The 18700-nt window shown below is 48.3% G+C and overlaps 1 protein-coding gene across 4 annotated transcripts; it reads right to left on the reverse strand.

The window, feature by feature from the left end:
- Positions 1-846: 846 nt before the first annotated feature.
- LOC133212942 (solute carrier family 22 member 13-like) lies at positions 847-8832 on the reverse strand. 4 transcript variants are annotated; one of them, XM_061354811.1, is made up of 10 exons: positions 6653-8832; positions 5348-5451; positions 4450-4604; positions 4164-4332; positions 3686-3806; positions 3093-3187; positions 2392-2606; positions 1545-1653; positions 1194-1418; positions 847-1067 (listed from the first exon to the last, which is right to left on the reverse strand). In XM_061354811.1, the coding sequence occupies exons 1-10, from the start codon at positions 7022-7024 to the stop codon at positions 971-973; spliced, it is 1662 nt and encodes a 553-aa protein (XP_061210795.1). In that variant the 5' UTR covers positions 7025-8832; the 3' UTR covers positions 847-970. The 4 variants fall into 4 exon arrangements, 2 of the variants coding, with proteins under 2 accessions (XP_061210795.1, XP_061210796.1); XR_009725647.1 differs by lacking the exon at positions 1545-1653 and having other exon boundaries at positions 928-1067; positions 1194-1414; XM_061354812.1 differs by lacking the exon at positions 847-1067 and having other exon boundaries at positions 1212-1414.
- Between the last annotated feature and the right edge of the window lie 9868 nt (positions 8833-18700).

An 18700-nucleotide genomic window follows, 5' to 3' on the forward strand; every position in this document is an offset into this window, starting at 1 on the left:
GACAAGTAGGGCAGGAGAGGAAGCCACCCTTCTTTTGTGTGACACTGGATGACACGGTGGTGTAAACTACTGTGGGTGAACGGCAGCAGCCAACCAAGGTCACTGTTAAAGTCTGACCATGACTGGGGAGAGCAGTCCAGATGTCCGCTCAGTTTAACTGTGTCGTGGTTTAAACCCAGCTGGCAACTAAGAATTGCAGCGCACACCACACAAGTTTGGAAGCTTTTGCAGCTGCTGGTAGAGAAAAGAAATATAAATCATCCATCTGAAGACTTGGAAATAAAGTCCTAATTGAACTCAGTCATTCTGCTCTGTTTCTGCATTGTTTGTGGCCGATGGAAACAAAACACGTTTCCATCTGCGTGCTAAATTACAGACTTGCAATTTCTGTGTAGAAAACACTCCAGAGCCAACAGCAGTTACAAAGGCCAACTGTGAAACAGGAGGGAAAAAAAAGTCAACACCATTTATTATTCACATATTGCATTACAAGTGTCTCTTATCAAACTCGGAGTATAATTTATACTATTCATGTAGAAACTCAACTTCAACACCACATAGAAAGAAAAGCTAAATACGTGTGTGACAGGGTTGCAGTGACATCCTGATCAAATGTGGAGGCTCGGACCGACGACCCGAGCGACTAGTGCAGGAGGGACACAGCCCGGCGCTCGCTTGCCCAGTACTACCACTCTACTGGCGATTCTTTATTGCTGTAAAACACGACAGGGATGGTTCCACAGGTACCAGTTTGCAAAGGACTGGGAGACACATCGGGAGGACTCATGCAGCCAGGCATAACAGACTGGGCTTCAGGAACAGGCTGAAGTGCATTGTTTCCATCTCCTCTCCCTCTGATCACACATACTTTGTTGATCATCTGAAAGACCAGTTTCCGGACAGCAATGCCTCATGGGTCTGCTTCAAGAAAGATTGGATTAGACAAGACCTTTAGTATGTGCCTGTCCATTCATAACTTGCTCTCTGAGAATTTGTAGTTGTCCTTCTCCAAGTCTCCTCCAGCCTTGGTGGTGCCTTTCTTGGACAAAGTTTCCAGGCTCCTGCCGCTGAAGACAAGGAGGAGAGAGGAAGAGATTATATGGTTTCCATCCTGGTTTCTGACCTATTTCCTTTGCCTTAAATGTGCACCTCTGGACTATTTTTGCCTTACAGTCAGAGCCCCAAGTACCCACCTTGTCTGGGGAGTTGCCCCCTTGATGTCCTCCAGCCCCATGTCATCTGCCAGGTCGGTGCCGCGGGTCTCAGGCAGCAGGAAGCAGAGCAGCCCCACCACCACGGTGACACTGCCGAAGACGGCCATGGGGATGGCCCGGTGGTACTGCTCCAGCAGCAGCATCAGGGGCGCCATGATCCCCGATAGCCGCGCCGACATCGAGCACAGCCCCACGCTGGTCTGCCTGGGGAGTGAGGGGCAGTGCAAGGGGTGGGCATGGGGCACCGTGGGCTGAGTGCGGCCATGGGGACAAGTGGGCACTGCCATCGGCCATGGCAGGGGGGAGCTCTGGTGCATGGGGAGACCTCACCTGACAACCGTGGGGAAGAGCTCTGCGGAGTAGACGTAAGAGGTGGAGAAGGAGGCTGTGGCTGTAAGCTTGCCAATGGTGGCCAGGACGGTGCTCACTACAGGCTGGTCTGAAGGGAGGAGGAGAGACCTACATTGTGATCTCCATGGATAAGGTTCAGTTGAGAAGAAAATTCTCTGTGGTGGGATTTATTAGGGCATCCCTTTCTAAGGGGCTTACCAAGCAAATCTACCACCTAACCCATTGGAAAATATTCCTAGCACACCCATAATCTGGAAAGTACCATCTGCAGAACTGGCAAAGAGAACTCTGACAATGAGAATTTCCTAAATCTCCAACTGGATTAAGCCACTGAACGACTACAGGTCTTCAGGGGCTGCTCAGTTGGAAACACCATGTTCATGAGATTCAAAGCATAGTACAGCCCCTTGCTTTCCTTCAGCATTATTCACAGCACTAGCACAGCAACAGGGGTGAGGGTATAGGCTGTGGCAATGTGTAGGCGGAAACAGGTATGGGTGAGGGGGGCATTTGCTTTCCTCTTTGTCTAAAGAAGGGAGACATGGTGGCTTTTAAAACTCCTCTGGTACACCCTCCTGAGAGGAGGTGGTGGTGTCTAGTGGCTGGTGGTGAATAATGGACACGGCCTGCCAAGGGCCGGGAGCTGTGGAAGGACTAGGCATAGCTCTGAAGGAGGAGAAAGCCATGCAGAGAGGAAGCCAGCACACTGGGGGCTCAGCCCCTGTTAGTGAGTGTGGGTCTGTGGCCAGCCGGGCTGGGAAGGTGGATCTGAACCAGGACAGAGCTGGCTGGGGCTGTGCTCTTGGGAAGGGAAGAAGTTGTTCACCTTCAGGGATGCCAGTGATGATGAGACACATCAGGCCAGACAGCAGCAGGAGAACAGCCTGGGTTTTCTTCCTCCCAAACCACTGCAGCAGGAAAATGCAGGCACATCGAGCTGGTAACTCTACCCCTCCAAAGGCAAGCTGCGTCAGGTAGACGTTCAGACCAAAACCTGACACATTAAGGCTCAGCCCATAGTAGACAAGGCTGTCTGCAAACCTGAAATTAAAGTGGAATAAACATGTAGCCAGGTGTATTTTCTAGGGGTTTATCCTCAAAAACAAGGGGGGGTCAGACCACACATAATGCATTCAAACTCCCAGAAATCTCTGTCTTCTAGTCACCATCTGTAACAATTCTGTGGGACATAATTACATGAGATAAAACAGTACAGATCCCCACATGGTCAGTAACTTTTATACTGCACCCAAAACTTCTTTGGGGACAGAAAAATACCCCAAGTCCTAGGGGTAGCCGAAAGCTCCAGCCTTTCTCACAAAACCCACAGAATTCTGAACAATCATCTTCTCCCCATGCCAGACAAGGTAGATCTGGTTCAGTATGGGGAGACAGAAAAATGGCAGATGAACACAAAGTCATAAATGTGACCCCAAAAATCAAATTAAGTGAATTTACAGTCCTTGTCAACCCTTAATCTCTTCTTCCTGTAGAAGCTTGGGAAGAGGGGACGAGGACACATCTTACCAAGTGCAAACCATGATTAAAGTCACCTTCCGCAGGTGCTTCTCCCGAAAGAGATCCAGAGTGCTTCCAGGCTTGGGCTGAGTCTCGGGCTTCAGCTGCCAGGTGCAGAAAGGCAGAGTCAGAGCAGGCAAAGGAAACCCCTGGTGGGCTCCTTTCCACCTGCAGCCAAAGGAAAGGCCCAGCGGGACATGCCTGTGACCCTGATCTGCTCTGGGAGGGCAGGAGGCTCACTGGGGCTGGGCTCCCGTGCCTGTGCTCTGCGTGCCCAGAGCACTGCTTTGGTGAGCAAGAGGCTCCTCGGCATGAACATGTCCGAAGTGCAGGGCTTTGGGGTGGGCAAGGAGGTGACCCCCTTTGGACATTTGTGCATGGGAAACCACAGACTGAACAGAGACCTCGTGCTCATCACCAACAGCAGCTGAGCCTCTTCCCTGACCTTGTCTTGGTGCAGCGCAGCTGAAGCTGGAGTCACCCACATCCATCCCCAAATCACCCCCAGTGGCCATGGAAGGGTGTCCACGGGATAAACCTCAGCTCAGGGCTGCTACAAACACAAGCGCAGAGGAAAGCAGCTCTGCAGCCCCTGCAGGTACCTGCTCCAGGAGTTCTTGTGGGAGGGTGCGCTTGTTGATGGATGCTGCCTTCTGAAGGACCTTCTTAGCTTCTTCTATCCTGCCTTTTATCACCAGCCACCGAGCAGACTCTGGGAGCACCCTGCCAAGGGGATGAAATGCAGAGATGCTGCTGTGACCTGCTGGGTTTCCCCACAGCCCACCTCCCTGTTACCACATCCTGCAAGCAATGGGCATCACATGTGATGGGTAGGGTCTAAACACCTTCTTGTGTCAGGTTTTTCAGGCCTACCTACTTTTAGGCCCCCAGTGCCATATTTGAGGGCCTGAAGCAAAGCAGATGTTCCAAGGAGATGTGCTGAGGTCTGCAGGAATCGCTTCATCACCTATACTCTAATGGGAAAGACCCAGCCTGCTCCTGAGCTGATACCTCCTCACTGCCACCCTTCACACCCGCTGCTCTCATGTCTTCAGGAAGCTCTGCCCTGCTCCTGCTTACCAGATGTAGAAGAAAAGAGCAAACACAGGAGCAGATCCTGCAATCTGCAGCAGTCTCCAGTTGCGAATACCATAACACAAGCCAGGGACAATCATCTGACCGATGGCGAAGCAGCAGTGAGTAATAAGCACTGCTTTTGACCGATGGGAGAGACCGACCCATTCTGTAACTGAGAAGAAGAACGAAAGTTCAGGGTCACCCTTTTCAAAACATGAAGCAGTATATGTTTTTATTGCACCTTGCAAGGCCACGTCTTTCTGCCTCAGGGCAAGAGCATCCTACTCACCCAGCACCAAGGCAATAATCATAATTCCTGCCTCCGCAGCTCCCACAACACACCTGAAGGCCATGTACACATAGAAATGGGGCACAAAGGCAATTCCTACACCAAACAAGCCACGGATGAGCATGCAGATCAGAAATACAGGCCGACGGCCTATTCTGTGGAAGAAGAGGAAAGACACAGTTGGCATCTAGAGAGATCCCATGGGGATGGGTGGAATGCAAAGTTATTTAAGAACCATTCGCACCAGAGGAGATTTGACATCCCTGTGAGCGAAACTCCTTTATATGTTCCCAGACATAACCGGCAAAAAGAAAGGGACATCTCTACTTTAGAACCACTGCAGTGCTAGCAAAGGCAAAGGAGATGCTGTAAAAGGAGCCATCCCTTGAAGGACCCCCAAGTCCTCTCTCTTGAGAACTGAAACAGGCTGTGTTGTTGGTTCCCCTATGAGGCACCCTGCACACATGCTGTGCCTTTCTCCCTTCCATGTCCCCTGTGTCCCATGCCCTCTAAGGAGCTGAGGACTTTTGTCTAGATCACCATAAGCTGAGCAGAGCAACAGGAAAGAGAGAAACATAGTCTGGTTAACATAGCTGAAGGTGGGTCCAGCTCTGTGCCTGAATTCAGGTTTCTGGGGTTCCTGGAGACACTCTTGGGTAGCTAAGGCACCTGCTGGGGCTAAAACTGTGATTCCTGAGGGATTCCCTCATAATGCTGTATCTGCTTCCTTCTCTTTTCAGCCCTCAAACATCTACAGACATATCAGGTAGCCCCGGATGCCCTTGCTCAGGCAAGGAGGGAGTAGTTCATGCTCAAGTGCATGGACATCCTGAACTCTTAACTGGCCTGTCCCTGGGTGCTGGGCAATAACTCTGGGAAGGTGTCTGTGTTTCCTCACCTGTCACTCAGTGGCCCGAAGATGATGGATCCTAGGAGAAGCCCCAGCATGTAGATGGACTGGGAGATGTCATTCAGGTCCTTCCTGTCACACACCAGGTCAAACTGGAGGAAGGAAACGCAGATGCTTTTGCTCTTGACAAACTCCAGCTGCTTTCTGAGGGTTGGCAGCCATTCTGGTCCATGGTGGATTCAGGAGGTGGGTGCCTGAGCTCTTGCTCCAGCCCTTGGGAGCAGAGAACCCACCGACAAAGACATAAACCTCCATGGTATTTACATAGAACACAGACCAGTAGTGGGACAAGCGTATGAGGGGCTCAGCCTGCCTCTTCATCGTGGTGCACATCTCTCGTGCTGGGACCTGTAGGACTCCCCTCCAGCCTAGGAATCCTCAAGGGATCCTCCTGGTTGGCAAGTTTTGCTTAAAGTAAAGGGCCAAGACTCTTTGAGGCAAGAGTCCTGGTAGCTTTTCCTCTGGCTGCAAAGGCACGGCAGAGTGGAAGAAGGAGGAGGGCAGAGTGCTGTTTTCTCTCATAAGGGAGGACTGGTGCAGGAGTGGGAAGGGATGCAACAGCTGCTGAGAAGCCTCTAAAGAAGCTGGATGTGAAATGACCACAGTACTCCAGGGACCCCAAGGAGACTTTGTAAATGCCAAAGGCTGGCCTCTCTCCTCTGGTTTCAGCTCAGGAGCAGGAACTCATGAGGAAGTCCTGGAGCTGGGCATGAGGAAAGAAGGGAGGGAGGGAGAACTGAGGGAAGGTGAGACGGGAACAGATGTCCAGAGAGGGAGGAGTTGGGGATGTTGACAGACAGAGCCTTTGCTCAACAGTCTGGTCTATGGAATGCCTTGTTACAGCCCTCGGTGTCTCTGAAGGCCCCAGAAATATCAATGACAAGCCCTTGGAAGGTAAATATCTTTCATGGAAAAGGTGATGTAAGGAGAACCAGACCATGAAATAAGGGAAATTGTGGCAGGGAGACAGAATGTCACTCCGGGCAAGACACATCATGGGTTCAAGGGCCTGGCTACTGGAAAGGGGAGGGATGGTGGGCAGAGCATGTGCTGGACTCACACCCCCGTGACATCTGCCTAAGGCCCCCCTATGCATCTACATCATGGTCCTCCTTCAATGGCCTCTCAGTTATTAAAGCTGCAGTCCATGTGATGGAGCCAAGGTCCCCCAGTGCCTGGTGTAAATCTCAGTCTGACTGCACCATAGCTGGCATTGGCTTACCAAACTATAGGACAGGATATGCTCATCCTTTCCCTTCCATACCCCCGGCACATCAAAAGGTGATTACAGACCTCAGTCAGCAGGGACGGTGCTTGTGCTGAGGGGTACACCCAGCCACTGCTGCACTTCTCTGTGGCGTTCAGCCCATAAGCCACAATGGAGTCGAGGTCCCAGTCCACCGGCGAGTACATGGAGCACTGCTCGTACGCCCCATCCGCATCCCGGGGCAGGGTGAGGTTCAGCTGCTCTTCCTCCGTCAGGTTGGGGCCAATGGCACAGATCCAGCTGGTGTTGCAGTGATGAGGCTCATCCAGAACCATGAACACTTGGCCAATCATTTGGAAAGGGTTAAGAAGTAGGGAGATGGAGATGAGCAGTACCAGCAATTTCTGATACAGCCCGAACTCCCCCAGAGCACTTATGAAGTCTCCAAACTCAGTCATGGTGAATACATCTGTGGACAGGCTGCACTAGGGCACGTTGCTTAAATAGGTAAATATTAATGTTTAAACTATATAAGCACTAAACCCCTAATCAGGTGTGATAAATTTAGCACTTGTATCAGCACATTTGTCTGCTAAGATGGTACATTGCAGTCTTCCTGGGTGTACTTTGTCACCAGCCATTCCCTCCCTGGTCTTGATGTTAGAACAAAGGTGCCAGAGCATTGTTAGTCTTGTGAGCAGCACGGGGACAGCTTGTTTTACCCCAGCTCAGACTCTCTTCCCAGGCCTCCTAAAGGCAACTGTGATGCAGTGCAAGGCTTTTTCCTGAGATGTGGAGTTGTGACTCTGCAAGTGAGGGCTGATTTTCCTAAGTGTAGTAAAGCAAACGGAGTAAATTTGCTGCTCTCATCAACGGCTTAATGGATACATAGCCCATTCTGGAGACTGTAGGAATAGCAGAAAAGGACTTATCTGGGCCAGGAAATATCGCTGGTGCTCAAGCAGACTTCATCTTGGCAGCTGTGCCCCAAGCTGTCAGTTTTAATTTGCCCTATGTAGAAACCTTGGTTAGTCTTAAAACTGGACCTAAACTACAGTGTTTTGAGGAGAATCCTAAAATAGATTTGGCTTAGAGAGTACCCTTAAGAAAAGCAGAGCACGTTATGTACACAGACATACAGAGCACACAGGATTTGGGGATAAGAAATGACACCAGCTTGGCTTTGCTTGAGGTTCTGATGTCACTTGAAAAGCAGATTGACCTGCACATCTGAGCTGCTGCCTGCAGAGCCTCCCAGAGTGGTTTGTGTCTTTATTCATGGCAACTGGAAAGCCAGATTGTTCTCAGTGTATGAAATTTGATGTGCAATTTGTCAAGGTGTCCTGGCTGCTTTCACCAGATCTATAAGGACACTGCCCTGCTCGCTTCATGTCTTCTCTCAAATTCTTTGCCCTTCAGTATCAGCACAGATAGTATGTCTGAGCCTGCAGCAAAGTTACTGAAGGGTCACACAAGTCTGGGTTGGTGTTTCGTGAGTGGGTATGGTAAAGGTGTGCTCATCAAAGTGCGGAGAGGGGTAGAAGATAGGATCTTAAAACATTACTCCTTAATCTGGGGTGGGAGAGGGAGGTCGTACTGATTAATGCCATTGTGAGTAAAGGAAGAAAGAGTAAAGTTTACTTGAAGTCGTGCAAATTCACACCAGCGATGTGTACATATCTTGTGCTTGCATCACATAACTAAGCGTATCACTGGGCTCTGGATCCGCATCCTTCGATGAGAGAACTTGCTATTATTCAGAGGCATGCCTTCAATAACAAGTTGAGCTAAACAACCTCCAGAAGTTCCTTGTACCCTAAAACCACCTCTGGCCATGTTGTAGGATGACTTGGCCAAGGAGATCCACTGTGGCAGAAACATTTTGGCCCTGTCCTGATAAACAGGGAGTAGGTGCCTTTTCCATCAGTGTACAACAAAGCTGAAGTCTTCCAGCTTACCCCACTGTGTGTGGCTCATGGTTTTCCCCTCCCACTCCTCAGTCACTGTTATGTCCTGTGGAAAAGACATCAGATTCTGGCTATAAAAACTCCATGGTGGTGACCCAGACATGACTGCAGCCTCATGAGATAATGCAGATGTGACTTCTTGAGGGTGTTATTCCTAATGTTATTGGACAGACTCTTCTGAAGTCTTGGGAAAGCTTCAGTCATTTGTAAACTCTGTCACCCTAAGATGACATTTCTCCTAAAAAGACATTGTTCTTATGACTGTCTTCATCATATGGGGCTGAGTGGGTCAATCCTGCATGGTGCAGCTACCTATTTAGAGAGCAGACTTTGGCCTCTTTAAGAATCTCCTTAGTAAGGTTCCATGGGATATAGCCCTAAAGGGCAAGGGGGCAGGCCCAAGACTGTTGGTAGATATTCAAGGGTCACCTACTACAAGCTCAGGAATGTTGTGTGCCAACTAGAAGGAAGTGTAGCAGGAGGGCCAGGAGACATCCATGGATGGATAAAGAGCTGCTGAGGAAACTTCAAAGGAAAAAATAAGCTTATAAAAGGTGGAAGCAATGACAGTCAGCCTGGGAAGAATACAGGGATGTTGTCCGGGAAGCTAGGGACCAGGTTAGGAAAGCTAAGGCCCAGTTAGAATTAAACTTGGCTAGGGATGTTAAGGATAACAGGAAGGGATTCTATAGGTACATAGCAAATAAAAGACAGACTAGGAACAACGTGGGCCCACTCCGGAAGAATCAGGAGAACTGGCTACCCTGGATTTGGAGAAGGCTGAGGTTCTTAATGACTTCTTTGCCTTAGTCTTCACTGGCAAATGCTCTGACAGCACCATCCAAGTCTTGAAAAGCAGACGCAGGGACTGTGCGAATGGAGACCTTGGGCCCACTGTAGGAGAGGAATTGGTTCAAGACCATCTTAAAAATCTGAACATGCACAAGTCCTGATGAAATCCATCTGCGGGTCCTGAAGGAGCTGGCGAATGAAGTTGCTAAGCCACTGGCCATCATATTTGAAAAATCATGGCAGTCAGGTGAAGTTCCCAATGACTGGAAAAAGGGAAATATAACCCCCATTTTCAAGAAGGGGAAAATGGATGACCCGGGGAATTACAGAGCAGTCAGTCTCACCTCTGTGCCTGGCAAAATCTTGGAGCAGATTCTCCTGGAAGGCATGCTAAGGCACATGAAAAACAACAAGGTGCTTGGTGACAGCCAGCATGGCTTCACTAAGGGGAAATCCTGCCTGACCAATTTGGTGGCCTTCTATGATGGGGCTACAGAGCTGATGGACAGCGGTAAAGCAATTGATGTCATCTACCTGGACTTGTGTAAAGCGTTCGACACTGTCCCACACGACATCCTTGTCTCTAAATTGGAGAGACATCAGTTTGATGAATGGACCACTCGGTGGATAAAGAACTGGCTGGATGGCTGCATGCAAAGAGTTGTGGTCCAGTTGGAGACCAGTAACGAGTGGTGTCCCTCAGGGATCGGTGTTGGGAGTGGTCTTGTTTAACATCTTCATCGCTGACATGGACAGTGGGGTTGAGTGAGCCCTCAGCAAGTTTGCCAATGACACCAAGCTGTGTGGTTCGATTGATACGCTGGAGGGAAGGAATGCCATCCAGAGGGACCTTGACACGCTTGTGAGGTGGGCTGATGCCAACCTCATGAAATTTAACCATGCCACGTGCAAGGTCCTACACCTGGGTCGGAGCAATCCCAGGCACAGCTACAGGCTGGGCAGAGAAGAGATTCAGAGCAGCCCTGCAGAGGACTTGGGGGTGCTGGTCAATGAGAAAATGAACATGAGCCAGCTTCAGTGTGCGCTTGCAGCCCAGAAAGCCAACCGTATCCTGGGCTGCATCAAAAGGAACGTGACCAGCAAGTCAAAGGAGGTGATCCTGCCCCTCTACTCTGCTCTTCTGAGACCTCACTTGAAGTACTGTGTGCAGTTCTGGTGTCAACATAAAAAGGAAATGGAATTGTTGGAACAAGTCCAGAGGAGGGCCACGAGAATGATCAGGGGACTGGAGCACCTCCCGTATGAAGACAGGCTGAGAAAGTTGGGGCTGTTCAGCCTGGAGAAGAGAAGGCTGCGTGGAGACCTCATAGCAACCTTCCAGTATCTGAAGGGGGCCTATAGGGATGCTGGGGATGGACTCTTCATTAGGGACTGTAGTGATAGGACAAGGGGTAATGGGTTAAAACTTAAACAGGGGAAGTTTAGATTGGATATAAGGAGGAAATTCTTTCCTGTTAGGGTGGTGAGGCACTGGAATAGGTTGTCCAGGGAGGTTGTGAATGCTCCACCCCTGGCAGTGTTCAAGGCTAGGTTGGATGAGGCCTTGGGTGATATGGTTTAGAGCAAGGTGTCCCAGCTCATGGCAGGGGGGTTGAAACTAGATGATGTTAAGGTCCTTTCCAACCCTGACTATTCTATGATTCTATGATTCTATCTTAGACAAACGCTGGGTCAGCCCTGCAAAATTCTGTTTCCCAGAGCCCTACTGCTAGATTTTCTGTTTGTATTTACCTTTCTCCAACAGTATTACCCTGGTGGATTATTAACACTTGAAAAACCTCTTGAAAATGGAAAAGCCTCTATCAGAGGGCATGAGAAATCATCAGGTCTCAGCAAAGACCTGGATGGACAGCTGGAAAGCCTGTACATCGATGTACAAATGTCAAGGACTAAGGGGAAAGGAGAGGGAGCATCCAAGAGAGTAGTGAAGAAAAAGAAACCATTTCCTGTGGAGGGAGGTATCAATGCCTAATTAACGACTTGGCTTTTATCTTACATAGCTCTGGACATCAGGAGTGACTGTGGTTGGAGACCCATTTGGACACTTGTATGTTGGGGTAATTGTGGCTAGAACAGATTTGTATCCACCAGCTGTGGTGCTCCTGTATTTTCCCTCTTCCTCTGAATGCTGGCAGATACTCAGAGTATCTGCCAACCTTTTCCACCACTTCAGTGAAAGGTGCTTGATTCCTGAAAGTCTTGAGGTCTGTCCTGGGGTCAGCAGTAGCAGTCACTTTTTCTCCTTCTTAGTAGCTGGTGCAGTGCTGTGGTTTTGACTTTCAGCCTGAGAACAGTGCTGATAACACCGATGTTTTTAATTGCTGCTCAGTAATGTTTACTCTGACCAAGGACTTTTTGAGTCTCATGCTCTGCCAGGGAGGGGGCGAAGCTGGGAGGAAACAGAGACAGGACACCTGACCCAAACTGACCAAAGAGGTATTCCATACCACAGCATGTCATGTCCAGGATGTAAAACTGAGGGCAGCTACCCGAAAGGGCTAGATCACTGCTCGGTCAGGCTGGGTATTGGTCAGCAGGTGGTGAGCGGTTGTATTCTCTCCCCTTGTTATTTCCCTTATCATTATTATTATTGATGGTAACAGCAGTGATTTGTGTTATACCTGAGTTACTGGGCTGTTCTTATCTCAACCCGTGGGAGTTACATTCTTTCGAGTCTCCTCCCCATCCCTCTTGGAGCAGGAGGAGGAAGCGGGGGAGGGGGGAGTGAGCAAGCGGCTGCCTGGTTCTGAGTTGCCGGCTGGGCTTAAACCATGACAATTCTTTTTGGTGCCCAACGTGGGGCATGAAGGGTTGAGATAATGACAGATCTGACCAGAGTGTGTCTAATTGTATCTGTGATAAGCGTCCATTGTTTTGGATTAATAGTCACTTGTCACAGTGCTGATTTATTGGCTCTCAAAGTTGTTGCTCTTGATCTCGGAGTTTCAACATGTTGTACCTTACAGCTGGTATTTGCTGTCTTAGTGTTTATCAGCTCTGGGGGCTTGTGCTAAGGTTCTTGTTTCATTGTATGTTACGGTAATGACTTGTAATACGATAGACTCATTGATCATGAAACTGATCTGGCTTGTGCTCCCAGTGTGGTCACCATCTCTATACTTTGGGAGGTATATAATAGAAGTGCTTAACAATTACACATCTTTTTCCCCTTCTCAGGTGGTCAGCCTGTGAGGGAGACATTCCCACACACACTAGTGACAAGTACAGCAGCTACTCAAACTCCGACTGCAGCAGACAGTGCAGCTACTCCAGCTCCAAGCACAGCAGCTACACCAGCCCCGGTGACAAGTACGGCAGTATCATTTGAGAGTTTTGAAAGTTTTGAATGGCCTTTGGGTACCCTTGGACCTGCCTGCTGATTGTGATGGGGATCACCACGTTGGCACATGTACAGAGTGTTTTTTGCCCATGACTATTTCTCCTGATCTCGAAAGTTAAGCGGAGTTGTGTTTGGGTCTTGTCTAGGGTTAGATGACGATATAGGAGGACCACCAAGTCATTTTTCCCAAGCTGGACACTCATAAGTGGCAGGCTGTGTGGGATAGTATGGGCAAGTATCTAGTCCACTGGGCCCCTCCAGTGCTCTGAAAGAGCTGGAGATGGAAGGCAGCTGTATGGAGTCCCCAGAAACAACCTGTAGAAACTGCTGAAGGGGAGGGTGAATTATTTTGAGCCTGGTGGGCCCATGACACTTCAGGCCATCAGGGCAGAGATGCAACATAGAGATGGACGCATGATCAAGGGGTGGACTTAGCGATGGACACTATTGCCGAGGTTATTCACTAGTGTGAAATGGGCTGCCATTAAGCAAGCCAAGTAGTTAAAGTCTTTTTGGTATGGAGGACAACAGCTGAAGTACAAATATGGGGAGGCCTGGAAGATTGACTACATCGCACTCTCTCACCTGCTCTAAAAGACTCTTACAGGAGATGGAGTTCAACGTCATGGACTGGATGAACTCAGACGCTTTATAGGGATTGGTCCATGCACTAAGGAATCATATCTCTCTCTCTGTGTTTGTGTGGATATGTGTATATATATATATATATATATATATGTATATGAGTGATAGTATATTGAAAACTGTGGTATCTGAGCATGACGTGAATGGTATGGAATAAGGAGCGGATACTGTCCTGAGTTCAGCAGTTGCAGTCATTTTTCTCCTTCTTAGTAGCTGGTGCAGTGCTGTGGTTTTGACTTTCAGCCTGAGAACAACACTGGTAACACTGATGTTTTTAGTTGTTGCTCAGTAATATTCACTCTGACCAAGGACATTTTGTGTCTCATGCTCTGCCAGGGAGAGGGGAAGCTGGGAGGAAGCAGAGACAGGACACCTGACCCAAACTAGCCAAAGGGGTATTCCATACCACTGCACGTCATGCCTGGTATATAAACTTGGGGCAGTTAACTGGAAGGGCTAGATCACTGCTTGGATTGGTCTGGGTATTGACCAGTGGATGGTGAGCGGTTGTATTCTCTTCCCTTGTTATTTCCCTTATCATTATTATTATTGGTGGTAGCAGCAGTGGTTTGTGTTGTACCTTAGTTACTGGACTGTTCTGATCTCAACCCATGGGAGTCACATTTTTTGATTCTCCTCCCCCATCCCTGTGGGATTGGGGGGAGGAAGCGGGGAGGGGAGTGAGCAAGCATCTGAGTGGTTCTGGATTGCCCACTGGGCTTAAACCGTGACAAGGTCTCATTTCTCCATCTCTAAGTTCAGCTTGACCATGTTTCAAGGAGGGCTGTGAGCTGACAGCACCTTTGTCACAAGTCTCACGCCCCATCCCAAGGTGAGACCAACTTCAGCATCTAAGGAATCATGATTTGTGTTGACTGAGCAGTTTCTCTGCAGAGATGCAGTCATTAAGCAGCTTAATTCCTCCAGCAGATCGGACAGAGCCAGGGTTATTTTGGAACTGGGTAGGCAGGGAGGTTGTTTTTAATTACTTTTTTTTCATTTAAAAATTAATTATATTAACTTTTTTCACTGTTTTTTCTTTTTTTTTTTTAACAGACAGCTGATTAAAACAGAGGAAATTATATGCTCCCTGATCCTTTTCATAACACGTGTTCTTGCTTTGACCCTCTGAGGCTTCTGGTGAGCTTGGTTATTATTTATCATTCTATAACAGTTAACTCCTATAACAATTTTGTTTTGGCAGCAAAGAACAGTCAGGGACGGTCAGAGTGCAACCATACAGGAAGAGTATGTAGAAACATCCCCACACCCCAAGACTTTGAGATACTTGGGTTCCCTTTCCTCCTCTGCCTTTCTGACTGTGTGACCTTGGCAAAGTAATTTCACTTATCTTTGCTCATCATTGTAAAATGAGGTTAATGATGGCACTCTTCTATGTGAAGCAGTTTTGTAGTCTATTGAAGTAAAAATATAATGAAGGGAGTGAGGTATCACTATTATTAAGAGTAGGCAAAACACCCACTAAAAAGGTGCCTGATTCATCATGGATTGGATTTATCTCTGGATGTACAAATGTAGTTGTCTATATGTGAAATAGATACCTAAGGTTGCGTTGTAGTTAGTGGAGATGGATTGACACAGTCTAGAGAGCTGCTAGCTATTTGAATGTAGTTGTCTGTTCTAGGGTGGGCTGAATCACGCCCCAGACTGTACTCTCCATTGACTCTGATGTGGGCTTAAGCATCTGATATCTCTATAGCAAACACCTAAACTCTAATATCACAGATACCTAAACCTGATTTGGAGACAAATCTGCATCCTACAGCCTCAGCTTTTTTGAGGTTGCATTTTACTTATGCACTTGTGGCCAAGGATTTGGTTCCCTCCCGATAATGACATTCTCTTCTCATTTGAGTTTCTAGTGCTTGATTAGGTTGTTGCTCACAGATCACAGCTTGCTGGTTGGACCTCTTCAGGGGTCTGTCTCCCCTCTGCCATGTAGACTGTGGCCATGCAGACATTCTCTGAGGCACCTGGGCAGTAGATTGTATGGAATATCCCTTCTGCAGAAGACCTCTTGGTGCAGGGAATGGAGAGCTGATGAGTTTCTCCTTGGAGGTTTCTCACAGTAAATCCATTTCTTTAATGTTCTGTTTTGGGAACTGAGCACTGACCCACTATGACCAAGGGGGAGATCTTAAGTTTAGCTCCTTAAGTCATTAATAGATCAGCCTGTGCACAACTGAATTTGTCTTGTGACCGAGGAGTGGGGGATTTCTAAACTGGTTTCATGAACCAATTTTTGTCCTATATCAGCTAACTTGTGCTGCAGGGGTGGGTGTTTCTTTTAATCTTTTTTTCCAACTATATAAAGAACTCCTGGTCTAAAAGGCCATCATTTAACACATTCAGGTCTTCAGAAGAGAGACTTCCATGATCTTCTTCAAATCCTGATTTTGTTTTGCTCCTGTTCAGTTTTTTAGGAGCCTCCTGGACCACTTTGGTTAAATCAACACCAAAAGGGTCAAAGATACCCCGAGTACAGGTTTCAGAAGCATTATTGGTCAATATGTGCATTAGGGGAAAATTATCTTCCTGCGTAGAGAGATGCTTGTTTGTTGAGCCTTCAGCACTGACACCCCATCCAAATGTATCTTCTGCAGCCTTTGGAGCCTGGCACTGTGGATCCAGCTGCTGTGGTAGTGCACAGCTCTGGATCCCTTCTGGGTCTCTAATATTAATCTCACTCTGTCCAGCAAGAAGCAGTGGACTGGAGGTGTCCCACAGCACCAGTGGGGCATTTGTTTCTGCTGAACTTTCCTGGCATAATTCTGAAGGATTTGGATCAAAGCAAGGTGGGGTTCCTGCCTCTGAATTTCGGATTTCACTTGCTATGCAGGGAAAATCTTGTCTTCCAGGAAAGAACAAATTATTGTCCTCCAGGAAAACGTCATTGTGTAATTGAAACTCAGTTTCCTTGTGTAACTTGTTTGAATTGCCTGGTGGAAAAAATACCCCATCGTATATCACTGTGTCCTGCACATCCAAACTCAACAGGTGCTGAATTTCTAGTACATCAGCATCATGATAGTTCTCTTCCCTGATGAGATTTTCGCTGTTATCAGCTGTAGGCATAAGCTCTGCAGGAGGATGTAGGGGATTTGTTCCACCTTCTGAGGTTACTGCAGCTTCTTTCTGATTCTCCTGTGCTGACAGGAGAGAGGGCCAACAGCTGTCCCATTCACACTGAACTTGACTGTTTGAAGACTGTTGGTCATGAACGTCAAGTTCAGTTCTCTTACGTTTATCATTACATGAAATGCTTGTGTCAGGAGCCGACAGCAGAACGTCAGTCTCCTTGCACTCGGTAGACTCTAAGGAGCCTCCACAACTCTCCTGGATATGTTTATGGAAGACCTCCATCTTTCCTGGCTGTGGCAGCTGATCATTCTTGGAGGTCTCTTGTTTTGCTTGGCTGGAGGGACTGAGGGGGTTCTGGGGCTTTTCTGGCCTCTCATCAGTATCTGTTTGTTTCGAGGATCTTGCAGGTTTTTCTTGTTGGGTTTGCTTCTTATCTGAGGAATGACCAAACAGAGTGACAAGGGCTGACTTAGGCTTAGTGTGTTTCCTTTGGGTTGTTGCTTGTTTTCGGGGAGTGTTGCCTTTGTTTTCAGAACCAAAAAGCGTAGTGAAGGGGGTTTTCTGAAGCTTGGAACCTTTATCCAGCATCGCTGTACAGGCTTGACTGTTTCTGTTCTCTTTGCTTTGAGTACCAGACCTTGATGTATGCAGAGTGCTTTCCACTGGGAGTTTCAGATCCACTTTCTCTTCAGCCACTGAATAACCTTCGGATCTGTCCAAGGTTATATTCAGTTTGTAAGAGTCTGAAGTCTTGTCTGGTTGCTCAGAAAAGTGAATGTTTCCACTTAGAACTTCACTGGGATCCTTTGACTTGGAGTTGTTGACTTCATCACGTGAGGGCCAAGTGGCACAGGTTCCTTTCCAGTCTGCTGATACTGGAAAATCGTTGCCAGGTGATTTTGTATCATGTCTCAAAATATCCTCAGGAGGGTTTGTTATCAGTGAGCCACATGTGTCCTGAGCTTCTGTTTCCTGGGGCACACTGTGGTCGTCTGTCTCATCTGGCAAACCAGAGAGTCCGCTCTTCTCTGCTTTGCTTTCGTGAGATGTATGCTCAGGATTGGGCTCTTCCAGAAGCCCTGATGTATTTATTGTGTTTACTTCTTGTGTCGTCTCAGATTCTGCCCCTTTGCTCTCAACTTCAGGAAAATTGCTTATGCCGGATGGCTGTGTATCTTCCCCCAAAGTTACTGCTATCTGTTTTCCTGGGAACTCGGTGTTTGCCTTTGGTTTCTCATTCACCAGCTCAGTGATTTCAGGTGTTACAGTCAGCCATCCTGGCTCCAGAGAGCCACAAGATATGTAAGGGGTCCTTGAGACACCAGAGGGGCAATGGGCTTCTTCAGCTTCATTGTCATATGGATCAGCACCCTTCATTGCACATTTTAGCTCTATATTTGTGTTGTTTCTGGTTTTGAGCACTCCTGGCACATAGACGGGCTGTAGGTTGTTTGTTATCTCTCCAAGGGGATGCTTGTTTCCTGGGGTGGCCATGGTCAGTTCAGGCTTGTCATCTGTCATTGCAGGCATTATGCCTCCTTCGTTGGGTGTGCTTAGAGACCCACAGACCTCATTTTCCTTCACTGGGAGCTCTGCAGCAGAGAGGATGAAGGCCCCTTTGCCTGCCAGGTACCTCCAGTTGGTGGGTTTAGTGCTTTGATGTGTGGTTTGGTGAGCAAGAAGGGAGCCATGAGGCAGGGATTTAATAGGCTCCAGGACTAGAGGAGAAGAGGCAGAGGCAGGTCCTCTCTTCAACTTGAACTTGCCCTGCTGGATCTCAGCTACTCGCTGGGACACCTTGCCCCCTCGCTTCCCTTCAGGCATGTCCCCATCCCCACTCTTTTCACCATGTCTCTCTTCTCCAGTCTTGGGCCAGGAACACACTTGCTCTCTTTTCTTGGTATAGGTGATACCAGGTAAGAAGCTTCCCCTCTCCGCTGCTGCCCCTGCTGCTGATTTTCCCTCCTGACCCCTGAGCATCATCCTGCCTGCCCGGCTGCCCACAGCATGGTATGTTTGCAGGCTTAGTGCAGGCTTTTTCCAGGAACATGCTCCCATTCCCACTTTTCCATCTGCAGCTAACAAAGCTGTTTCTGAAGGTGGCCAGCCCATTCTGAGCTTATTCCCCAAGAGGACAGACCTGCTGTTCAGCTCTTGCCTGTGCTCAGCCAGCCGCAAGCCACACTGTGCATTGAAGGATGTGGGTTTCTCTCTTGTTTCAGTCTTCTTTTTGGCCCTATTGTACCAGTCCTGGGGCTGTGGTCCTC

This window comes from Neopsephotus bourkii, unplaced genomic scaffold (genome assembly GCF_033783945.1).
Source record: "Neopsephotus bourkii isolate Nb327-2 ecotype Australia unplaced genomic scaffold, CSIRO-AGI_Nbou_v1 NB_745, whole genome shotgun sequence".
In the NCBI taxonomy this organism is placed as follows: Eukaryota; Metazoa; Chordata; class Aves; order Psittaciformes; family Psittacidae; genus Neopsephotus; species Neopsephotus bourkii.

Coding starts and splice junctions, on each gene's coding strand:
- LOC133212942 (XM_061354811.1), bottom strand. CDS start 7,024: ATGACTGAGTTTGGAGACTTCATAAGTGCTCTGGGGGAGTTCGGGCTG. Junction 2,607..3,092: donor TTAATCATGGTTTGCACTTG/GTAAGATGTGTC, acceptor CTTTAATTTCAG/GTTTGCAGACAGCCTTGTCT. Junction 1,068..1,193: donor GGGGCAACTCCCCAGACAAG/GTGGGTACTTGG, acceptor CCTTGTCTTCAG/CGGCAGGAGCCTGGAAACTT.